The sequence below is a fragment of the Papio anubis genome, chromosome 17 (assembly GCF_008728515.1).
Source record: "Papio anubis isolate 15944 chromosome 17, Panubis1.0, whole genome shotgun sequence".
Taxonomy (NCBI): Eukaryota; Metazoa; Chordata; class Mammalia; order Primates; family Cercopithecidae; genus Papio; species Papio anubis.
The window spans coordinates 54,539,002-54,563,313 of NC_044992.1; the positions used below are offsets into that span (position 1 = coordinate 54,539,002).

At 40.3% G+C, this 24,312-nt stretch overlaps 1 protein-coding gene, 1 non-coding gene and 2 pseudogenes across 15 annotated transcripts in view; all 4 read left to right on the top strand.

Annotated features, from left to right (window-relative positions):
• Positions 1-24,312, top strand: part of LOC103878903 (EF-hand calcium-binding domain-containing protein 3) — a 514,301-nt gene that overhangs the window by 468,882 nt on the left and 21,107 nt on the right. For 10 of the 14 annotated variants that reach the window (XM_031657656.1, XM_031657654.1, XM_021929309.2 and 7 more), the window contains 6 exons: positions 3,385-3,435; positions 7,981-8,071; positions 12,375-12,451; positions 16,397-16,540; positions 17,834-17,905; positions 19,320-19,440. In XM_031657656.1, the coding sequence (XP_031513516.1) occupies positions 3,385-3,435; positions 7,981-8,071; positions 12,375-12,451; positions 16,397-16,540; positions 17,834-17,905; positions 19,320-19,440 (556 nt within the window). The other 4 variants (XM_021929308.2, XM_009190950.4, XM_009190948.4 and 1 more) reach the window with 4 other exon arrangements.
• LOC108582510 lies at positions 6,509-7,646 on the top strand (annotated as a pseudogene).
• Positions 8,123-8,185, top strand: LOC116271112. Its single transcript, XR_004179553.1, has one exon. It is a non-coding gene; the product is annotated as a U7 small nuclear RNA (small nuclear RNA).
• Positions 21,422-22,836, top strand: LOC110741631 (annotated as a pseudogene).

Here is a 24,312-nt window from a genome sequence, read left to right on the forward strand (position 1 = left end):
AGAGCAGCCTGGACAACATGGCAAAACCCCATCTCTACACAAAATTACAAAAATTAGCCATGTGTGGTGGCATACACCTGTAGTTCCAGCTACTTGGGAGGGTGAGGTGGGAGAAATGCTTGAGCCCAGGAGGTCGAAGCTGCAGTGACCTGTGATTGCCCCACTGCACTCCAGCCTGGATGATAGAGTGAGACCTTGTCTGTAAACAGAAAAAAAAAAAAAGGAGGATGTAAGAATAAGGTATGTTATGCAAGTATCCACAAAATGAATTTTAATAAAAAAATAAATTTAAATTCTAGGTACCCATGCCTAACATTTCCAAATTAGTCCTGTTGTATTTTATTTGTAAAAGAAAAATATATATACCTTTTAATAAGTCCAGTCTATCCCATCTATTGCTGCTTTTGTTGCTGGTAGTGGAAAATTTTCAGGAATGTTCATCTGGTAGTTTTTATCCCCAGCATTTAAAATCATGTTACCAGTTGGAGATACTGGAAACCATCTCCCATGGCCATGTATAAGTTCTGTGTTCACCAATAAGTATTTTTTGAGCACCCAGACACTGTTCAAGAAAGTTTAGCAGTGAACAAAAGATAAAGCAAGGTTCCCGCTCTCACAAAAGCTTAGTTTTTGAGTACATAGTATATGCTCAATAAATACTTGTTGGTTACCTAATAGAGGTTCTAGTCTCCCGCTTTCAGATAATTGAAGATGCACTAACCAAAATGGCTGTATCAACGTCATTCTTAAGATAATCCTTCCTATCTGGGCAACTCAGAACAAACAGTTCTGTAAAACTAACAACCCCAGGTAACACAGGCAAGTCACCCATATCAGAATTAGCTGTTAACCATTTATAAAGCCAGAAAGGCACAACACTACAGATCTCTTTGCTTACTTTTCTATCATTCTTCTTTCTCCTCTTCCACTTTTTCTTTTTTTCTCTTTTATTATCTTCTCCATATCTCTAAAAATATATTTTTTTCTTTTGCTCCAGCTTCCCCTTGTTTTTCTAGTGTTATTCTTTCTTTTTCTTCCAGTCTCTTTATCAAACATATACATTTCGCATGGCTACCCAGCTCGCCCACATGCTTTCTTGACTTCATAAGCCCCAATCCACTTGCTGCCACTGAAATATATTTTATTCTGTGAAGTCTGCAGTGCCTTAGAGAAAATTTAGATGTTTAAAGTATGTTTCATATTTTTAGAAATTTCAAATACTGGTTTCTATTTCAAAGATTCACTCAATAATACTCCATTTTCACTTATAAAGTTTTCTTTGGCTGGGCACGGTGGCTCACGCCTGTAATCTCAGCACTTTGGGAGGCCGAGGCAGGTGGATCACTTGAGGTCAGGGGTTAGAGACCAATCTGGCCAACATAGTGAAACCCTGGATCTACAAAAATACAAAAATTAGCCAGACTTGGTGGCACACTCCCAGCTACTTGGGAGGCTGAGACAGGAGGATCGCTTGAACCTGGGAGGCAGAGGCTCCAGTGAGCCAAGATTGCACCACTGCACTTAAGCGTGGGTGACAGAGTGAGATTCTGTCTTAAAAAAAAAAAAAAAAAAATTCTTCATATAAGTATTAAGGGACAAATTTTATTTCTTTTTCTTTTTTTTTTTTTTTTTTTTTTGAGACGGAGTCTCGCTCTGTCGCCCAGGCTGGGGTGCAGTGGCCGGATCTCAGCTCACTGCAAGCTCCGCCTCCTGGATTTACGCTATTCTCCTGCCTCAGCCTCCCAAGTAGCTGGGACTACAGGCGCCCGCCACCTCGCCCGACTAGTTTTTTGTATTTTTTAGTAGAGACGGGGTTTCACCGGGTTAGCCAGGATGGTCTCGATCTCCTGACCTCGTGATCCGCCCGTCTCGGCCTCCCAAAGTGCTGGGATTACAGGCTTGAGCCACCGCGCCCGGCCAAATTTTATTTCTTAATGCCATATTGACACATTTGCCTTCAAATGTACTACTGTGATTTAAGTCTTCACACTCAAATCTCAGATGACAGACACAGGCATAATGGCAATGGCACTTTTCACACTTAAATAACTTTTTCTCCCATTTCCATTTCACCATTTCTACTTTCTAAAGAATAAAGGTGAATTTCAGCTACGTAAGCATGATAACATGGAAATAACATTTATATATGAACAACTTCAGGACCTGCTAAAATTTTTATTATTTGGTGGTGAACATTCAGAGCTTCACTCTGGCCTTCAGAGGCACTTGGGTTGTAAGGTTCCACGTGAGAATTTCTAAAACTGTACTTACTAGGGACACAGAGAAAGTCTAATATACATTTAGAAAAAAAAAGTCGCCATATAAAAATAAAGTCTGCTTCTTGTCATCTTCTAAGTCACATTCTCAACCAGAATATTGCCGCATGCAGTGTCTAAGAATGGCATAGGGTGCCTCTAGCAAACTAATATTTAGAAAGGGCGAAGAGCCAAGCAATAGGGAGAGAGAGAATGACAGATCAGAGGCAGGGAAAGAAAAGATGCTTTATAGATGTAGGTTTTTCTGAATTCTACAGATTATGTGTTTTATATTAGAATTAATCCTTTCCCCATAGGAAAGATATTTCTTCTTTATATGTATTGCTTTCTGCATTATATATTACCTTATATGGCCTCTATAACCTAAAGGGATCACCAAACATTTTCCATGTTTCCATGTTTTCATCATCTGCCATGGACCTTTTTTTGATATTAAAATAATACATTGTTGGTTTATCTGGCCAGGCCAAACCAAACCAAATACAGGAAACTGAGTTATCATAGCCACACTTTTCTCCTGAGTATTAATCTCTTCACACTTAGAAAACAAAACTACCCCACATTTTTAGAGGAAAGAAAAGAAAAAGAGTTAAATCTGTACTATTAAGGTTTTGGTTGGTTGGTTGTTCTGCCCATAGAAAGGGGTGGGGTGAAGGAAGATTTTTCAGTTAGTTAATTATACCCACATATTTCATAGGATAATTCACTAGAAAGAAATATCTATCTCATTAAAAGGTATCTAATTAGTTAATACCTTCCTAAACAAAGCATTCATGAAAATGAAGTGGGCAACAGATCATCATCTTGCTCCTGAATCAACAGATTTTCAAAGTCATTTCACTTCTTTACATCCTAAAAGATGATAAATGAACAGTCTTGATTTCAATGTTGACACTATAGTGCTTTTCAGTTTTTGCTTTTGGAGTGCAATACATTAAGGCACCAAAAGAAACAATATGAATGAGGATGGATATCCCATATAACCTTGACATTTTCTTAATTTTTTCACTCATCTGGGGAAAAAAAATAAGATAAATTATGCCCTCCTAGTCTACTTTCCATAACTTCAGAAATTTATGTAATTTTGATTCTTAATCTTGTCTTTAAGCAGAAGGAATGGCGACTCTGCATAAGCTGAAAACTGCAAATGATATTAAAGGTGAGTGTGAAAGCTGATGTGAAGCCATTGTAAAGATGGGGCTTAACACTTTGACTTACATTTTTTAATACCATAGTTACTTTCCCTAATTGTCTTGTCAGTTTCTATCCTCCATCTACTTGTCCATAAGGTGAATGAACACCATTATCTCTCCAACTGTCTTTCTAAGTTCCTTATGCCTTTATGGTCCACACCACACTGAATCATATGTGATTATCATGTATTTTATATTCTTTTCTAATGCTCCATTTGTGATTTTTTTAATCTCTAAGAACACTGTAGCCTATTTGGTATCACAGCGCAATTTACAAAGCAGGTGGTCCTGACTCTGCCATTAAAGAAATTAATTCAGTTCATTGGGCTTTAGTGTCCTTAGCAGTAAAATAAAATGAGTGAGGACCTGGAGCACTGGATCACACCTGTAATCCTAGAGCCTTGGGAGGCCAAGGCAGGAAGATCACTTGAAGCCAGGAGTATGAGTCCAGCCTGGGCAACTCAGCGAGACCCCTCTCTATAAAAAATTTTAAAATTAATCAGATATGGTGGTACTTGCCTACTGTAGTCCTAGCTACTCAGGAGGCTGAGTGGAAGGATCACTTGAGCCCAAGAATTGGAGGCTGCATTGAGCCATCACTGCACCACCTGACTTCAGCCTCAGCTAACAGAGAAAGAACTTGTCTCTATAAAAGAAAAATGAAGTGGGCATGGACACAGGAAGGGGAACATCACATACCAGGGCCTGTCAGGGGATTGGGGGGCTAGGGGAGAGATAGCATTAGGAAAAATACCTCATGTAGATTATGGGTTGATGGGTACAGCAAACCACGATGGCATGTGTATACCTATGTAACAGACCTGCACATTCTGCACATGTATCCCAGAGCTTAAAGTATAATTTTAAAAGTGTGGTGGGTTGGGGGCAGAATTAGGTTGATGATCTACTAGTTATCTTTCAGCTTTAAAATTCTAGGACTAATTTCTGTGACTGAAAGGACATTATCAATAAAGTAAAAAGACAACCCACAGAATAGGGAAAAATACTTGTAAATTTTGTAATTGATAAGGATCTAGTCTCCAAAATATATAAAGAATGCTGTAACACAACAATAAAGCTTGGCGTGGTAGCTCACACCTGTAATCCCAGCACTTCGGGAGGCCAAGGAGATCACTGGGGGCCAGGATTTCAAGACCAGCCTGGGCAACATGGTGAAACCCCATTTCTACCAAAAATACAAAAAAATTAGCTGGGCATGGTGACCTGCACCTTGTAGTCCCAGCTACTGGGGAGGCTGAAGTGGAAGACTCACTTGAGCCTGGGAGGTCGAGGCTGCAGTAAACCATGATCCTGCTACAGCACTCAACCCTGGGCAACATAGTGAGACCTCACCAAAAAAAAAAAAAAAAAACCCATAAAAAATAAGTAGTGTTTAATATAGTAAGCTCTTGGTGAATAATTGTTGAATTAATTTATAAATTAAGCCTTCCCTTTCTTTCCTTGTTTGTTCCTGTCCAGAATGGGAGGCAGTGTACCAAGTATTAAAAGACTAGGTTAAAGTCAAATTATGCTCATAATGAACAAGTTCCCCTAAGCAGGAATAGGAAACCTCTAGAATTGCTGCAAGTGAAATGTGAAGCACTTTTGGGGGCCCAACTACGTAACTAGCTAAGCCTTGGGTGCCAGAGATATCTGTCCTTAGCCATAATAGACTAAAGACACCCCTAACTCTTGCACTAGAGGGTTTACAATGCCATGAGACATGTCAGATCATGAATACCTTGGTTTCTGCTTAAAACAATCTTTTCCGTATTTACTCTTTTGAAATCACTTTTCCCAATAATACTAAAGACTATAAGCCTATGAGAGGTTTTTTGCCCCTCTTCCTAGGCTTAAACAATTAATGAAATGTTTCTTAATCACCATTCAGTGATGGCAGCTGAGTAAAATGTTTTAACTGAACAACTTTCAACTGACTGAAGACTTCTTTTTTTTTTTTTTTTTTTTTGAGACAAGAGTCTCTCTCTGTCACCCAGGCTAGAGTGCAGGGGCGTGATCTCAGTTCACCACAACCTCTGCCTGCTGAGTTCAAGCGATTCTTCTGCCTCAGCCTCCTGAGTAACTGGGATTACAGGTGTGTGCCACCACACCCAGCTAATTTTTGTATTTTTAATAGAGATGGGGGTTTCATCATTTGGCCAGGCTGGTCTCGAACTCCTGACCTCAGGTGATCCGCCCTCCTCAGCCCCCCAAAGTGCTGGGATCACAGGCATGAGCCACCAGGCCCAGCCTGATGAAGACATTAACATGAAAATATATTAACATAGAACTTGAAACAAAAATTATCCCCCTTCCCTGAAATCCCAACAGTGTCAAAATGTTCAGATTTTATAAATCACACCCCCTCATATACACCAAGGGTGCTGAATGAACCACATTGAAAACACACTTGCTGTAAGGTTGGAAGGAGCTCCTGGGTCATTCTCTCCCTCAGCTTGAGCCTGAGCAGTGAATGAGGTCACAGTTGTGTGATGGAACAAACCCTTTATTGGATTCCTGATCTGATTGAAGCCCAGAAGTGGTAGGTAGCACGGCTTAAAAGTAGGTAAATATCACGATTTTGTAGGATTCTATGCTAAGTCCTTTTTTAAAAATCTATAATCTATGAGAATTGAAGGTATTTTTTTAAAGTAATGATTATTTTGAGGCATGGGGATGATTTCACAGCACCTTTCAAGTGCCTGAATTGTTGAGCCATTCCGGAGTTCCCAGCTCTGTGGTAGGTTTTCAGATTTTGAGGACTTGTAATTGATTTGTTTAGAAACAACTGCTTTCTGGGCTCTGAGGTGAAGACCTGGGAAAATGGATCAAATTCTAACCAAACATTCAGAGACCTTTTTTCCTCATGGTTGAATAGTATTCAATTATCCATTATTCCTAAGTCAGCAACCTAGTTTTCTTATCAGTGAGCTATCAAATACACTCTACATTTTGAAAAGATAGTTGGAAAGAAAAGAACAACAAAGGGGGAAGTCCTACCAACCCAGCTTCTGGTCCATAAGCCCTGTTTCTCAAACTATGCCAAGTGGAAAGGGGACGGTAATTCACGAGTTCCTTCCGCGGTCTAGGGTAGCAGAACTGCATTGTATTCCACCCCCATTCCTACTGTTAACCAAGACCAGTTGGGTTTTTCCTCCCTGACTCCGCCGAAGTTGCACGCATGGAGGCCTCGCCGCCGCCGCTGCCGTAGACTCCGGCCCAGGTGCGCTAGGTCGCCTCCCACCTGCTAGCTGCCCTCGGGGGCAACCCCTCCCTCAGCGCCAAAGACATCAAGAGGATCCTGGGCAGCGTAGGCATCGAGGCGGACGACGACCAGCTCAACAAGGTTATCAGTGAGCTGAATGAAAAAAGCATTGAAGACGTCATTACCCAGGATATTGGCAAGGTTGCCAGTGTACCTGCCGGTGGGGCTGTGGCTGTCTCTGCTGCCCCAGGCACTGCAGCTCCTGCTGCTGGTTCCACCCCCGCTGCAGCAGAGGAAAAGAGGAGGAGGAGGAGGTGTCCAAAGAGTCAGACAATGACATGGGATTTGGTCTCTTTTATTAAATTCCTGCTCCCCTGCAAATAAAGCCTTTTTACACATCTAAAAACAAAAACAAACCAAAAACAGTTGGTTCCCAAGAAGTGACAGGGCAGGGATGAGTCTCCCAAAAAGACACCCTGGGAAAAACTACTTACTAATAGGCAGGTATCTAAGATGTAAACAAGTAGGCAAATACATTTTATTCTTTGTCAATTATGACTTGAAATGCTCTACTGATTTCATAATTAAATAGCATCTTTAAATAACTTTTTCCAAATATTTCCAGAATGCTCATTATCTGTGTCACATGGCACCATTTGTATTATTTAAAGTGTACAACTAGATGATTTGGTATATGTATACATTGTTAATTAATCACCACAATCAGTCTAAGTAACATATTCATCACTTCACATAGCTTGTGTGTGTGTGTGTGTGTGTGTGTAGTGAGAACACTTAGGATCTAATCTCTTAGCAAGTTTCAGGTATACAGTACGGTATTATTACCTATAGTCACCAAGCTGTTCATTAGATCTTCAGAATTTATTCATCTTCAAACTTGGTATCACTGACCAACATCTCCCCATATCTCCTTCCTCAACCACCATTTTACTCTCTGCTTCTATGACTTTGACTATTTTAGATTGCACACATTAGTTAGATCATATAGCAGTCTTTCTGTATCTGGTTTATTTCACTTGGCATTTATTTTTACATAGGATCAGAATGACACTAATTGAAGGGGGAGCAGCAACAAGCAACTTTGCTTGGAAATCTGGGAACAATGAAGGGGTGTTTCCATGTGGCCTTCCAACTTTATGTATACCTCTAACTTGAGTTTGCATCTATTACCATTCCTTGAGGCCCTAGACTTTTCAAACTCCAGGCTTTGAGCTGAAAAAGTTGCAAAAGAATATAAAGAATTAATCTGTAAACTGATTTCTTAATTGTATATTCTGAATTCCAGACAGAGTCACTGGCCACATGGCAGTTTCAGAAATTAAACCAAAATTTAAGCTGAATCCTCTAACAAAGGTACCCATCTCCCACAGTAAAAGGTAAGTAATGAATGTATTAAGGGTGATAAATGTATTATGATAAAGAATTGTTAGTGCTACAGCTCTTTCAGAATTTTGTCTAGCAGGTTTTCCGATCTTTACCAGGAAGCCCCTTAAAAAAAGGAAATTATTAAGATTATTGGCCGGGCGCAGTGGCCCACAAATCCCAGCACTTTGGGAGGCCGAGGTGGGCAGATCACGAAGTCAAGAGATCGAGACCATCCTGGTCAACATGGTGAAACCCTGTCTGTACTAAAAATACAAAAATTAGGCGTGGTGTCATGTGCCTGTGGTCCCAGCTACTCAAGAGGCTGAGGCAGGAGAATTGCTTGAACTTGGGGTACAGAGGTTGCAGTGAGCTAAGATCATGCCACTGCACTCCAGCCTGGTGACAGAGCGAGACTTCATCTCAGAAAAAAAAAAATTATTAATATATTAAATACTCATAAAGATTATGATGAAACAATTAAAATACTCTTCAAATATTTATTATATGGTAAGTTTAGTTATAAAACAAAACATTGGAATTGAAGAGAAAGATTTTTTATGAAAAGAAAAAGATATACATCTTTTTTGATGGGAAGAGCAGAATTCTCCCTCCTGTCCTCCCAAAGAAGAAGCTGTTTTTATGTTAGTATACAAAACACTCTAGGGGGCTCAAGGAGTTATAAGTTATACCTTGAGATATTTTGAGTGCCAGTTTAAAGAAGAAAAAATTTAGAAGATCATAAAGAAGACCTAAACCCATAACCAAGTCAAAGTGTAGAAAAAGGGTCTATATTTCAAATATAGCTGGTAAACAAAAGCTGGTAAATCAGCCATGGTCTATATTTCAAATATAGCTGGTAAACAAAAGCTGGTAAATCAGCCATGACTGACCCTGGGCTAAAATTGGGAAGGGAGATTTGCCTGTGACATTAACAATAGCTTTTTCTCAGTCACCTAACAACAAATTTAAATAAGCAGCCACTAATGACCAAAACTGAGAGCCTGATCTATATTTTATCAGATCATAAGAAGAATATTTCTTTCCTCTTTCACAATTATCCATTTACTTTCTATTTTTAGTGTATCCTTTCTAGTGTCCTTGACTCTGCAAGCTATCTTTTGAGGTAGTGAGTTCCTTGTCACTGAAAGTAGTTAAGCAAAAACTAGACAACACTACATGTAAAGGGAATTCCTACATTAGATGAGAGGTTGGATTAGGTTCATTCCAAATGTAAGGTTCTTCAGTCATTTGAAACTTTGTAAAATAAAGTCTTTCTCCAATGTTTGATCCAAGGTAAGGTTTGAAATTGTGCCATGAGTGTCTTTTTAAAGACAGGTAATAAGAACTTTACATTGCCTGGCCAGGCATGGTGGCTCACATCTGTAATCCCAGCACTTTGAGAGGCTGAGGTGGGTGGATCACTTGAGCCCAGGAATTTGAGACCAGCCTCTACCAAAAAAAGATACGAAAATTAGCTGGGTGTGGTGGTGCACACCTGTAGTCCCAGCTACTCCAGGGGCTGAAGTGGGAGGATTGCTTGAGCCCAGGAGGCAGAGGATAGGGTGAGCTAAGATTGCACCACTGCATTTCAGCCTGGGCAATAGAGCAAGACCCTGTCTCAAAAGGAAAAAAAAAAAGATCTTTACACTGCCTTGAATTCTGCTTTCCTCCTGCTTCTTGAGAACATAGTATCTCCCTATCTACTGCATCTTTTACATCATGCAAAAGAAATTTGTTTATATTTAGAAATACAGATGGTCCCCAACTTAACAATGGTTCAACTTACCATTTTTTGACTTTATAGTGGTACAAAAGCAATACTCATCCAGTAGAAACTCAACTTCAAATACTCATACAACCATTCTGTTTTTCACTTTTAGTACAGCAGTCAATAAATTACATGAGGCATTCAACACTTCATTACAAAATAGGCTTTGTGCTGGATGATTTTGCCCACATGTAGGCTAATGTAAGTGTTCTGAGCACATTTAAGGTAGGCTCGGCTAAGCTATGTAGGTTAGGTGAATTAAATGCATTTTCAATTTACAATATTTTCAACTTATGATGGGTTTATAAGGATGTAACCCCATCATGAATCAAGGAACATCAGTAAAATAAATATAAAATAAGGACAAACCCGAGCTTCAGAAATTACAGGTTGGGCACAGTGGCACACACTTGCCATCCCAACACTTTGGGAAGTAGACGAGGGAGGAACACTTGAGCCCAGGAGTTCAAGACCAGCCTGAGCAACATAAGGAGATCTTGTCTCTACAAAAAATAAAAAATTAGCTGGGTATGGTGGCATGCACCTATGGTTCCAATTACACGGGAGGCTGAGGTGGAAGGATTCTTGAGCCTGGGTGGTCAAGGCTGCAGTGAGCCACGATCACACCACTGCACTCCAGCCTGGACCACAGAGGGAGACTCTGTCTTGAAAAAATGAGAGAAAGAGAAGAAATTCAAGTAGGTAATAAAGAGGAAGCACCAGAAGAAGAATTCAATGTTAGTAAAAACTGAGAAAATAAGACAAGTTAGATAAAATTCCACTTTCAAAAGTTAAGAACAGTTCTGAGACTATTACCTCCTTTTCTCCCAGGCCCCTCTTTGAAAATGAGTTGAATCTAATAAATACTTTAGGGGATACTAAATTAATAAACCATAATAATTTTTTGTTTAACTACAATGTTTAGTATTTCTTCTAGTTTTACTTTTTTGAGACACAGTCTCGCTCTGTCACCCAGGCTGGATTGCAGCGACGTGATCTCCACTCCCAAGTAGCTGGGACTACAGGCACCCGCCACCATGCCCAGCTAATTTTTTTTTTTTTTTTTTTTTAATTTTTAGTAGAGACGAGGTTTCACCGTGTTAGCCAGGATGGTCTTGATCTCCTGACCTCGTGATCCACCCGCCTCAGCCTCCCGAAGTGCTGGGATTATAGGCGTGGGCCACTGCGCCCGGCCTAGTTTTACTTTTTAAACTGCTTCTTATAAAGCCACAAAACTATGAGATTTCATATTTTTTAAACTTTTAGTTCTACAAGTATCAAAACTAAAGGCACTTTAAATAAATTTATAAAATTGATTATAATTAAATGTTTGAGTTAAGTCACATTTACTTAAATGTAATTAAATTTTACTTATTATAAGCAAACCCAGTTTTATATGATGTATTTTTGTGTTCTTAAACTAATAAATTACTTCAGATCTGTACAAAGTATCTTGAAAGTATTAATATGTTCCTGCCTTTCCCAGATTTTACTTTCCTGAATAAAGGAAAGGTCACCCAGGGTTTCAGATTTTCAGAAGTGTTCTCTATCTTTGTTTCTCTCTCTTACACACACATACATATGCTGTTAAAAATGCAATTTGACAATTGTAAAATAGTTGTAAAAGATTTTTAAAAAAGAAAGTTGTAAAATAGTCATAGATGCAAAGGTTTCTCTGTAAGGGTATTCACCACAACAATGTTTATACTTTTTTAAAATTTGAAACTCAAGGCTGAGAGTTGGAGCCAGAAAAAAAAGAAAATTGAAACAACTTCTATTTCTAACAACAGGAATAGTGTAAAGCATTATGGTCTTGATTTTTGGAGTCAGACAAATCTAGGTTTGAATCTCAGGTCTTCCGTTTACTATCTGTATAGCCTGAGACAAATAATTTAATTACTCTGAGCTTCTGTTTCCTATTGTATAAAATGGGGGAAATCATAACTGGTTTTTTGATTGTTTGTTTGTTTGTTTTTGAGATAGGATCTCACTGTCACCCAGGCTGAAGCAAAGTGGTGCAATCTTGACTCACTGCTGCCTTGACCTCCCAAGCACAAGCATTCCTCCCACCTCAGCCTCCTGAGTGGCTAAGACTACAGGCCCATGCCAGCACATCTGACTAATTTTTTTTGTTTTTTGTAGAGACAGGGTGTTGCTATGTTGCCCAAGTTGGTCTTGAGCTCCTGGGCTCAAGCGATTCTCTTGCCTTGACCTCCCAAAGGGCTAGGATTATAGCCACCATGGCGGGCCTGAAATTATAATTTTTTAAGGGAGGGGTGTTGGGCATCCATGGCTGGCCTGAAATTACAATTTTTTAAGGGAGGGGTGATGGGCAAGTTTAGGGCAGAGGTGGATCTCAGTGGCCAACATTTTCTCACTGTTCATCCTGTAGCTATTGACTATCCTAAATAGAAGATCCCTTAGGATAGTAGACTGGATACATTGAGATGCTACAGTCATTCCAGTAGCAGAAACTGATGAATAGGACTAATGTCTGCTGGTTTCACATATGTAGTAAATCTAAATATTTTCATATCTTTCCTCAGGGATAGAGACTTACCAGGATCTCTTCAATGCCAATTACAACACAAAGAAAAGAAGCTAAGTGCTTCACAAATGGCAGGTAATGAGAATCATCCTCAAAACTGAAGCATAGATAACAGCTCCTTAATGTCTGATCCTTTCTTCTCTAAGAAAGATCTGAGATTTCACAGGTTATCTACACCACCATCATTTGAGAGAAAGGGAAAAAAACTTATATTTTTGTGAGACAGGAGGGAAATTGCTTTTAAATGGACATCTCCCTAGAATTTAGGCAGTGCTGGTCAAGTAATTGTATTCAAAGAAGAACTTGTGGGTGTGGAAAAGAACAAATGCAAAAATAACAAAAATAACAAAAGAACAAGTATAAATCAAGTAATAAAGAACACAAACACAGCTACAGTCCTAGGATTTCTCAAAGAAAAAAATATAATGATAAAATGAGCTACACTGGTTAAAGTTTATTCATCCAGGCCGGGCGTGGTGGCTCAAGCCTGTAATCCCAGCACTTTGGGAGGCCGAGATGGGCGGATCACGAGGTCAGGAGATCGAGACCATCCTGGCTAATACGGTGAAACCCCGTCTCTACTAAAAATACAAAAAACTAGCCGGGCGAGGTGGCGGGCGCCTGTAGTCCCAGCTACTCGGGAGGCTGAGGCAGGAGAATGGCGTAAACCCGGGAGGCAGAGCTTGCAGTGAGCCGAGATCCGGCCACTGCACTCCAGCCTGGGCGACAGAGCGAGACTCCGTCTCAAAAGAAAAAAAAAAAAAAAAAAGTTTATTCATCCAAACAACAAATATTTATTTAATACCAAAAATGTACTAGGTGTGGGAAACATAACAAAACAAGTTAGACATGGTAGGACCTGATAGGAAGTCTAACAGGGAAGACAGGCTGTTAAACCATGAACTTGCTGGGCACAGTGGCTCACACCTGTAATCCCAGCACTTTGGGAGCCTGAGGCAGGCCAGGCCGATCACCTGAGGTCAGGAGTTCAAGACCAGCTTGGCCAATATGGTGAAACCCTGTCTCTACTAAAAATACAAAACTTAGCTGGGCGTGGTGCTGGACACCTGTAATCCCAGCTATTTGGGAGGCTGAGGCAGGGAGAATTGCTTGAACCTGGGAAGCGGAGGTTGCAGTGAGCAGAGATCACACCACTGCACTCAAGCCTGGCCGACAAAGCGAGACTCCATCTCAGAAAAAAAGCCACGAACTTGCTGAATAAATCACTTAAATTACAATATAACACAAGTTATGATAGGAAAAGTATAGAGTGTTATAGGAGCTTAAAGGAAAGCCTCCTAAATTTAGTCTTGTGAGGGAAGAAGGGGAGTCCCAGAGAAGGCTGAATGGCGACTAGGAGTAAATCAGGCAAATAGTGCTGAGAGGAGTGTTCTAGGCAAAAAGAACAGAATCGACAAAGGCCAGAGAAAAGGGAAAACATCATGCACTAGAAAAATTCAAAGAAGTCCAGTGTGGCTATGTTTGGGTTGCGTCTGGTTTCTGGAGAGGCTGATGCTTTACTCCACTAAATTTAGAACCAATTTAGAAATTGACCCAGGAGACAGAAATGAATCAAAGAATCAATCGACTTTGACCAGCCCTGAGAGGGGCAGTCCCTCCAGGGCCAGCAAGGCCCCAGATAACAAAACATCAAATATGGAAACTAGAAAATGTGTTCCTTACAGTGCTTAATCCTCACAGCTTTCCTATGAGAGGTTAATTTGTTCATTCTACAAATATTTATTGAATACTTCAAGATCCCTAGCATCTCCCATCCTTACTGTCAATAGATCTCCTTACTTTCCTGAAGAAAACTGAAGCAATCAGAGTAGAATGTCCACAGACTCTCACTTCCACGTCTGCCTCCTTACCAGCATCTGTATCCATATACTCTGTCTTCCAACAACTTTTTCTATTTGAGCAATAAAAATTAATAATACAGAATTGATTATAACCAAAAGTATAAAATAAACATCCATGAATCCACACTGATAGAAATAAATGACTAATTTTTTTTTTTATTTTTATTTTTATTTTTTGAGATGGAGTCTCGCTCTGTCACCCAGACCGGAGTGCAGTGGCGCGATCTTGGCTCACTGCAAGCTCTACCTCCAGGTTCACACCATTCTCCTGCCTCAGCCTCCCGAGTAGCTGGGACTACAGGTGCCCGCCACCACACCCGGCTAATTTTTCGTATTTTTTAGTAGAGACGGGGTTTCACCGTGATAGCCAGGATGGTCTTGATCTCCTGACCTCGTGATCCGCCCGCCTTGGCCTCCCAAAGTGCTGGGATTACAGGCAGGAGCCACCGCTCCCAGCCATAAATGACTAAATTTTTAATAGGAAGAAGAGACAAATGGCAGAGGTAGCAATAGCTGGAGGGGGAAATGGGGTCACAATGTACTTTTTAAGGGAGAAATAGCAAAAGTTTATACAACAATAGGATTGATATAATAGAAAATGAAAAAATGATATTTCCCTTACCTAAGGGGGGACCCTTTCTTAGGTAAATTCTTTGAATATGAGAGAGGGGATGAGTTCCAATCCACAAGGGAGGGATTGGCTCTGGATAAGAGCATACAGTTTATTTGCAGCGCAGAGAGAAAGGAAGGTCATGCAGGTACAGGTGCTAGTCAGGAAACAGACACAAAGGTGGGAGTGTATAGGAATTCCATTTCTCTTCTTCTTTCTAATCATCCACCCAGAATTACTTTTTCTTTTTTCCATGGTATGTATCACCTTCTAAAATGGCATCTAATTTACCTATTTATTACATTTATATGAAGGCACAGATCTTTGTCTATGTAGTGCGCTAATATATCCTAAGCACTTGGAGCAATGCCTGGTCCATGGAAAGCATGCAATCAATATTTGTTGACTGCCTACTAACATGCAAGAGATAATGGGAAAAACAGAAACAAGTCAGAGATAGTTTGGTTCCAGCCCTAGAGAAGCCTACCTTTTATCAAGGAGAAAGATATTACCTTTTTACATTACACACTTACAGAGCAGGTATCATTATCTCTGTAGGAGATTAATCATTCTTATACATAGAGATGCTGAGACTTGAACATGATATGAAGTAAGTTTTATTTTGGTGTCATTTGGAATATATTTTGTTCCCGGTTTATTTCCTCATTCACTAATTTCAGAAAATACTTATCTAATTTTGGCTCCAGTTAGTGCCTTGACTATTTCTTTGAAAAACTTTGGATCCATATAAAACACACACACATATATATAATTTGGGTGCAATTTGACAAATTGGTTTTCTATTGCTGCTGTAACAAATTGCCACACACATAACAGCTTAAAACAACACAAATTTATTATCTCACAGTTCTATAAGTCAGAAGTGCAGGTGGGCACAGCTGGTTTCTTTTCTCTGTGTCTTATAGGACTGAAATTAAGGTGTTGGCCAGCCTGGCCTCTTATTTAGGGGCTCTGGAGGAGAATCTGCTTCCAGTCTCATTCAGATTTTTGGCAGAATTCTGTTCTTTTCTCTTGTAGGGCTGACATTCCAGTTTCCCTGCTGTTTATCAGCCAGGAGCTTCTCAGCCTCTTTAGCAGGCAGAGAAGTTCCTGGCTGATAAACCAGCAATGGTGGGTGAGGTCTTTCTCATGCTCTAAATCTCTCTGATTTCTGCCACATCTCTCTGGCTTCTAGCTATATAAGGGATCATGTAATTAGATCAAGCCCAGAAGAATCTATCTTAATTATATGTACAAAGTCCCTTTTGCCATGTAAGATAGCATATTCACAGGTTAAGGGATTACAGTGTGGATATCTTTGGAAGGCCATCTTACTTACCAACACTTGGTTTTGCAACAGTTAGTTCATTCCAGTTCAAGTTCCATGGAAGGATACTGTATAAGAAATGTCTATTAAGCACTCATTTTTTCCACAATCCTTTTTTTAGAACATGATCTCCAGTCAACTATATTGTCTGTCCTAGTCCTATTAGTGTATATACTTCTTCTTGAATAACTGTCCTGAATAACTTAATCCTATTTCCCCAGCTTTCCAAGATGCCTACAACTTCTTCAACAAGGACAAAACTGGCTGTATTGATTTCCATGGACTGATGTGCACTGTAGCTAAGCTGGGAATGAATCTAACCAAGCATGATGTCTATAATGAATTGAAATGTGCTGATATTGATCGTGAGTCATTTGGCTTCTCATTGCTTTTCCCATAAAAGATTATATAGTTTTCTTTTAATGAATATATAGTTTTCTTTTAATGACTGTATAAACATGAGAAACAAACCTTATTTACTTGCCCCCATATATATATATTTGTATATTTGCATATTTGTATATGTTTGTAGACTATATATTTGAATACTATATACAAATATGCATATATGTATATATCCATATATCTATGTATACACACACATATGTATCCTTAAAGAGACACACACATATGTGTGTGTGTCTGTGTGTGTATGGTGTATGTCCCTTTAAGGAGATCAGTGAGGTATGTGTACAAGTTGTGAAATCAAATTAATCCTAGAAAATGGACTATTTGAAAAACGCTGTGTAGAAGCCAAGAGTGATTGTCTGATTTCAATATCAAATTCAGGTTACCTGTCCTGATGTACATGGAAGCTGTACATGGAGGGTGCCCTGAAATAACAGATACAAAAGCAGTAACAATGTTAATAATGACTCATTACCAAGAGAATTCAAGCCTTTTGTTTCTGTTTGAATCAAAATAGAACAAATCTTTCTTTTTCCATCAAGTCCTACCTACACTGAATTTTAAATGCCATAGCACTTTTGTTGGTATTTTTAAAGCATACAGGTAATGTTTTTAGTGAATATACTGACCAAATTATTAGTAGCCCAAACTGATATGCTGTGTGAAAAATATATTCAGCATATTATCTCCTCTCACCTCTCTCCACCCAACTGTCAGTGCCCCATTCAATCAACATCAGTTCCACCTGTCATTCAATGTCACTTAAGGTGTCACTTGCTTCTACTAACGTGTCAAATTTTTCTATTATTTCATGGAAACACACACATACCCCTCTAATAATACTCATCATCCTTCAATTTTAGAGGAAATGGAATACAGCTTGGGGATGTTAAAATAGGAATAATAGGGGCGGTTATAGCATGGGAAGACAGGGCAGATTCCTTGCAAACATGGCCAGGCTCTGAGAAAAGAGCAGGCGGACAGACTGCAATGGCTGGGTGTTCCTGGCTGGATGTTTACAACCACTGTTGCTTCTGTGGGCTGTGGAGGACTCATGTAATGGTGCTAAGACCACTTCAAGAAGACCAGGGCTCACCTGAGCATATTTCCAATGCTCTTTTTTTGCTCAATTCAAATGCTCTTTTTTTAATATTAAATCATCCAGAGTGTTTTAATTTTTACATTTAATATATACTCTGATAATTTAAATACATCTTATCATTGTCCTGAGTCTCAGATTTTTGTTGCAGGAGATGGGAAGGTGAACTTCTCAGACTTTATCAAGGTGCTAACAGATAAGAATCTCTTCCTCAAGGCAGTGGGTGAGTAGAGACGTTATGAACAGAAGGCAGTTGGGCAGCTACAACTCACTGCACAGTAAACATCATTCACAGGCTTCCAGTTGGGAGACAGGTCAGGAAGGTGTAGTCTGGGATGTGAGTTACTTTTGAACTGCTTCTCCAGAACAGTATTTGCTAAACAAATTGGTACAGTGTTAACTACATCAGGCAGGCACTTGCACTGTCCAAATGCCTCCTGCAGGAGACACTGCCCTTTGGTCTCCAGTGAGAACACTGAGTGAGTGACTGGTGTAGAAAAATTTGGCTGCCTTCTATAATGTCTGAATTCTTTTTTTTTTTTTTTTTTTTTTTTTGAGACAGAGTCTTGCTCCGTCGTCCAGGCTGGAGTGCAGTGGTGCGATCTCGGTGCACTGCAAGCTCTGCCTCCCAGGTTCATGCCATTCTCCTGCCTCAGCCTCCCAGTAGCTGGCACTACAGGTGCCTGCCACCACACTCGGCTAATTTTTTGTATTTTTAGTAGAGATGGGGTTTCACAGCATCAGCCAGGATGGTCTTGATCTCCTGACCTCGTGATCCACCCACCTCGGCCTCCCAAAGTGCTGGGATTACAGGCGTGAGTCACTGCGCCTGGCCTATAATGTCTGAATTATTTACCAAGTGTATGCACTACTTTGAGAGGCATTGCTTTTATTTTTTAAAAAAAAATTTTTTTCATAAAAAGAAAAATGCACTCTCATGTAAATCTAAAGTGTCGATAATTTACTGTTCTTGAAAAAATAGCTTCCTCACACTGATGAAGCCTCTACCCTCAGTGCTAGGGCTGAAGAGTCTGCTGTAGGTTAGAAAGCATTAGTTAAGGTGTCACATGCTTCCACTAACTAATAGAAAATAATTTTTCTGTTATTTCTCCCCCAAGGTTATAAATGATGTGTAGGTGTAGTGGAAATATTGTCATTAATCCCCTCATTGTTTATAAGTTTAACAGGCTGCCTTGGAAAAGCTAATCATTATTCATGTTTTCTAGGATAAACATTCCAAATTCCAAATACTGTATACAGTTTTGAAAATATATTCATTCATAAGCTATGAACTGTTCTTAGGATAAAGAGAAGTTATTTCTTACAAGTAGTACTATAGTAATGGGAGTTTGCCTAGAACCAGGAAATAATCATTAACACAAAATTCATGTTTGTGTTAAAAATATTACTACATTTGCTTAGACGTTATTGAACTAAAAGTATTTTTTAACATTCCATTTTATTCTGTCTGCTCAGTAACCAAAACGGCCTTTCTACCAAATAGAACAGACTTTTAATGTTTTACTGTACCTCTAGTTCCTGACTTGATATTATTATTATAAATAATCAGTAAAGACGTGGTCGATTTCTAATTTCAGAAGGTATTTAAAAATCTATCTTTTGTTTTCCCTCCATAGTTCCAGAAAAGGAGACCTGTTTAGATTTAGCTGGCAACCCAGGAATCCTATTGTTTGAAATCCTATCAAAGCTTCTAGAGACTTCAGCCCTACCCAAAAAGTCTATACTAGAAATAGTAAGGTAAGTGAGAAGGAAAGGAGCAAAAACAGCCTTCTCAGAAGCATTATGAAGATATTAACATGGCAGTCACCTCTCACTAACATCCAACTCCACAGGGTCTGGTCCAAAACTAAGGAGAAGAAGGTATCTGGGCAAATGCCCTTGTGCTACAACGTGAGACCTTATTCCCTCATCTCCACAATCCTGCCCAGTTCTAAAACTGCAAGGCTGACCTCAAACCACCTCAGGGCCCCACTGAGGACCTAAGACAACCAAGAAATTTTAGCCTCCTCTATCTCAGGCCAAAGAATCCCAGCAGAACAAGACTTTTCCAGGAATAATTTTGGGTGGGCTTAGAAATCTAGTTTGGAATATAAGATGCTCTTGTTCGTGCTGAAACTACCAGGGGCTCTTGAGATGAGGTACAGCAAATTCAGACCTCTGAAAGTAGCCTTTGGACTAGAGCAGAGCCAGAATTAGACTTGAGACTAAAGGATGAGGAAACATTCTCATCCTTTAAACCTTTAATTCTCATCCTTTAAATAAATAACACACACCAACTGTGTTATTTATTCCAGCAAGTGGTGCTGAAAGTAAATCACTTCAATCTATTTTTATCATTGTCTTATAGAAATTAAACAAATGTTGCTATTATCAGTCTTTTTCAACTCATACTCCTTCAAAGCATTCCAGTCTCCACCTAGAGAGACTTAAGAGTATAGAATACCACCAACAATGTAAAAATCTTCTTCTGCCCCTCAATAGGTAGTCTCTTTATACTCTCCTATCTCTCTGTCAGATGTAGAATAGAGGATGCACAAAATTCTACTTTTCATTCCAACTCAAAGACACTTAGTAAAGCCTAATGTTAGTACACAAATTCGATACTTGGTTTAACTTCTCGATCTCAGTTTCCTCATCTATAAAAAGGGAATGATAATACCTACCTTATAGGACAATTGTGGGACTGATGTGTGACAATACATGTGAAGTGCTTAGCATATTATAAGAGCTCAATAAATGTTAGCTATTATTATTGTGTGGAAGTAACTAGACTAAGCACACACATATTATCTTGAAAATTGAAGCTTCAGCTGGGCGGTGACTCACGCCTGTAATCCCAGCACTTTGGGAGGCTGAGGCAGGCGAATCACAAGGTCAGGAGTTTGAGACCAGCCTGGCCAACATGGTGAAACCCTGTCTCTACTAAAAATACAAAAATTAGCCGGGCGTAGTGGTGGGCACCTGTAATCTCAGCTACTCGGGAGGCCAAGGCAGGAAAATAGCTTGAACCTGGGATGCGGAGGTTGCAGTGAGCCGAGATCACTCCACTGCACTCCAGCCTGGGCAACAGAGTGAGACTCTATCTCAGAAAAAATAAAAAAGAAAAAAAAAGAAAATTGAAGCTTCATTTAAAAAAAATTATAGCCAAGCACCATGGCTCGTACCTGTAATCTCAGCCACTCAGGGGGCTGAGATGGGAGGATGACTTAAGACTAGAAGCTCCGGGCCGGGCGCGGTGGCTCAAGCCTGTAATCCCAGCACTTTGGGAGGCCGAGACGGGCGGATCACGAGGTCAGGAGATCGAGACCATCCTGGCTAACACGGTGAAACCCCGTCTCTACTAAAAAATACAAAAAACTAGCCGGGCGAAGTGGCGGTTGCCTGTAGTCCCAGCTACTCGGGAGGCTGAGGCAGGAGAATGGCGTGAACCCGAGAGGCGGAGCTTGCAGTGAGCTGAGATCCGGCCACTGCACTCCAGCCTGGGCGACAGCGTGAGACTCCGTCTCAAAAAAAAAAAAAAAAAAAAAAGACTAGAAGCTCCATATCAGCCTGGGCAACATAGCAAGACCCCCAACTCTACAAAATTTAAAAAATTAACTAGGCATGGTGGCGAACACCTGTAGTCCAAGCTATTCAAGAAGTTCATTTGAGCCCAGGAATTTGAGGTCACAGTGAGCTGTGATTGTGCCACTGCACTCCAACCTGGGCAACAGAGTGAGACCTTCCTCTAAAAAAAATAAAAATAAATTTTTTAAAAAAGAATATACATATTATCTAGTTTAATCCTCACCTCCCTAATGAGTATATACTATGATCACTCCCACTTTACAGATGAAAAAGCTGCAGCACAGGTCAGTTAAATAACTTGCCCAAGAGGGAGTTGTACCTATATTTTAGCACAGTCTGATTCCAGAACTCATGCTCTTATTTATCTCCCTATACTGCCTCTCACACCCAGTAAGTGCTTAGGAAATGTTAGCTGATGTTGGCGTTTTTATTGTTATTGTGGCGTGGCTGTTACTTATCTGGTTATCTTATCTGGTTATTATTATCTGGTCATCTTGCTATTGCCTGATACCTAAGGAGATTAAAAATGTTTAAGACATAGTATTTAACGTATAAATGGAGACATTTTGAGAGGCTAAGGTGCATAGATCACTTGAGCCCATGAGTTTGAGACCAACCTGGGCAACCTGGTGAAACCCCGTGTCTACAAAAAGTAGCTCTTTCTTTTTTTTTTTTTTAATTAGCTCTTTCACTCAGGCCTGTGGTGACAACAGGATGGGCAAGTATCATGGACTTCATGCTGCTAGGAAGCCCCATAGTCACTGACGAGACCAGAAGTGGCATGATAAACAGTATAAGAAAGCCCATTTGGGCACAGCCCTGAAGGCCAGCCCTTTTGAGGGTTGCATGAGAGGTGCTTCTCATGCAAAAGGAATTGTGCTGGAAAAAGTAGGGGTTGAAGCCAAACAGCCAAATTCTGCCATCAGGAAGTGTGCCAGCATCCAGCTGATCAAGAATAGCAAGAAAATCACAGCCTTTGTACCCAATGGTGGTTGCTTGAACTTGATTGAGAAAAACGGTAAAGTTCTTGTTGCTGGATTTGATTAAAAAGGTCATGCTGGGCTGGGCACAGTGGCTCACGCTTGTAATCCCAGCACTTTGGGAGGCCAAGGCGGGTGGATCATGAGGTCAGGAGTTCGAGACCAGCCTGGCCAACATGGTGAAACCCCATCTCTACTAAAAATTTTTAAAAATTAGCTAGGCATGGTGGCAGGCGCCTGTAATCCCAGCTACTCAGGAGGCTGAGGCAGGAGAATCGCTTGAACCTGGGAGGCAGAGGTTGTGTTGAGCCGAGATCATGCCACTGCACTTCAGCCTGGGCAATGAGAGCGAGACTCCATCTCAAAAAAAAAAAAAAGGTGATATTCCTGGAGTCTGCTTTAAGGTTGTCAAAGTACCCAATGTCTCTCTTTTGGCCCTATACAAAGGCACAAAGGAAAGACCAAGATCATAAACTTGAATGGTGAAAACACTGTAGTGATGGGCTAGGTGTGGTGGCTCACGTCTGTAATTCCAACACTTTGGGAGGCCAAGGCAGGTGGATTGCTTGAGGCCAGGAGTTCAAGACCAGCCTGGCCAACATGGTGAAACCCCGTCTCTACTGAAAATAAAAAAATTTGCTGGGTGTGGTACTGTGCGCTTATAATCCCAGCTACTCAGGAGGCCAAGGCACAAGCATCGCTTGAATCTGGGAGGTAGAGGTTGCAGTGAATCAAGATCGCACCACTGCACTCCAGCCCGGATGACAGAGTGAGACTTAGTCTCAAAAATAAAGGAAAAAAAACCGTAGCGGTAAATTTTTGTATGCAAAAAACAACAAAAAATTAGCCACCATGGTGGCACACACCTGTTGTCTCAGCTACTTAAAGGGCTAAAGCAGGAGGATTGCTTGAGCCTGGGGGTCAAGGCTATAGTGAGCCATGTTCACCCCACTGCACTCCAGCCTGGGTGACAAAATGAGACCCTGTCTCAAAAGAAAGAAAGAAAGAAAATAATAATTATATGTGTATACACACACACACACACACACACATATATGGAGAGAAAAGTCAGAAATATGTGGATATTTAAATCAATACACAGAAGTAAATTAATTCAAAATATGTTAAATAAATGTCAAATAAGTGACAAAAATAATTCATTTAATTTCCTGAGAAAGCAAGTCTTGATTTGGTTAATGGTAGAATTTGATAGGTATTCACATAGTTGATACCATTTATTGAACATATATTAAATGCAAAGCTCTGAGCAAGCACTTTACATACATTAATTTTTCCCTGGCTAATAACTGGTCTCCCTGCTTGCACCTTTGACTGCTGCTCCCCTGCTTTGCCTGCTGAACAGCCTACTCACAACACTCCCTGTGCCTAGCTGACTCCTTGACTCCTACAGCACCAAATGAGTCTTCCAAACACTGCAGATCACATCACTCCTCCACTCAAAACCTTCAAAACCCTCCCATTTCCCTCAGAGTAAAAGCCAAAGTCTTTTTTTCTTTTTTTCTTTTTTTCTTTTTTGAGACAGGGTCTTGCAGTGGCACCATGATGGTTCACTGAAGCCTCAACCTCCCAGGTTTAAGTGCTTCTCTCATCTCAGCCTCCCAAATAGCTGGGATTACAGGTGTGCACCATCACACCTGGCTAATTTTTCTATTTTTTGTGGAGATACGTATTCACTATGTTGCCCAGGCTGGTCTCAAACTCCTGGGTTCAAGAGATCTGCTCACCTCAGCCTCCCAAAGTGCTAGGATTATAGGAGTGAGTCACCGCCTGGCCCCAAGCCAAAGCCTTTATAATGACATATTGGCCCTCTATGTGCACTGCATTCCCCTTTGACCTCTTTGACTTTGTCTCTGTTACTCTGCTCTAGCCTTGCTGGCCTCCTTACTCTTCCTCATACACATCAAACACACTCCCACCTCAAGGCCTTTGTTGCACTTGCTTTTCCCTCTATCTGGATACTTTTCCCCTGGGTAGACCATGACTCACTCAACTCACTCTCACTACCTTTGGTTCTTTGTTCAAATGTCATCTCAGCAAAGCC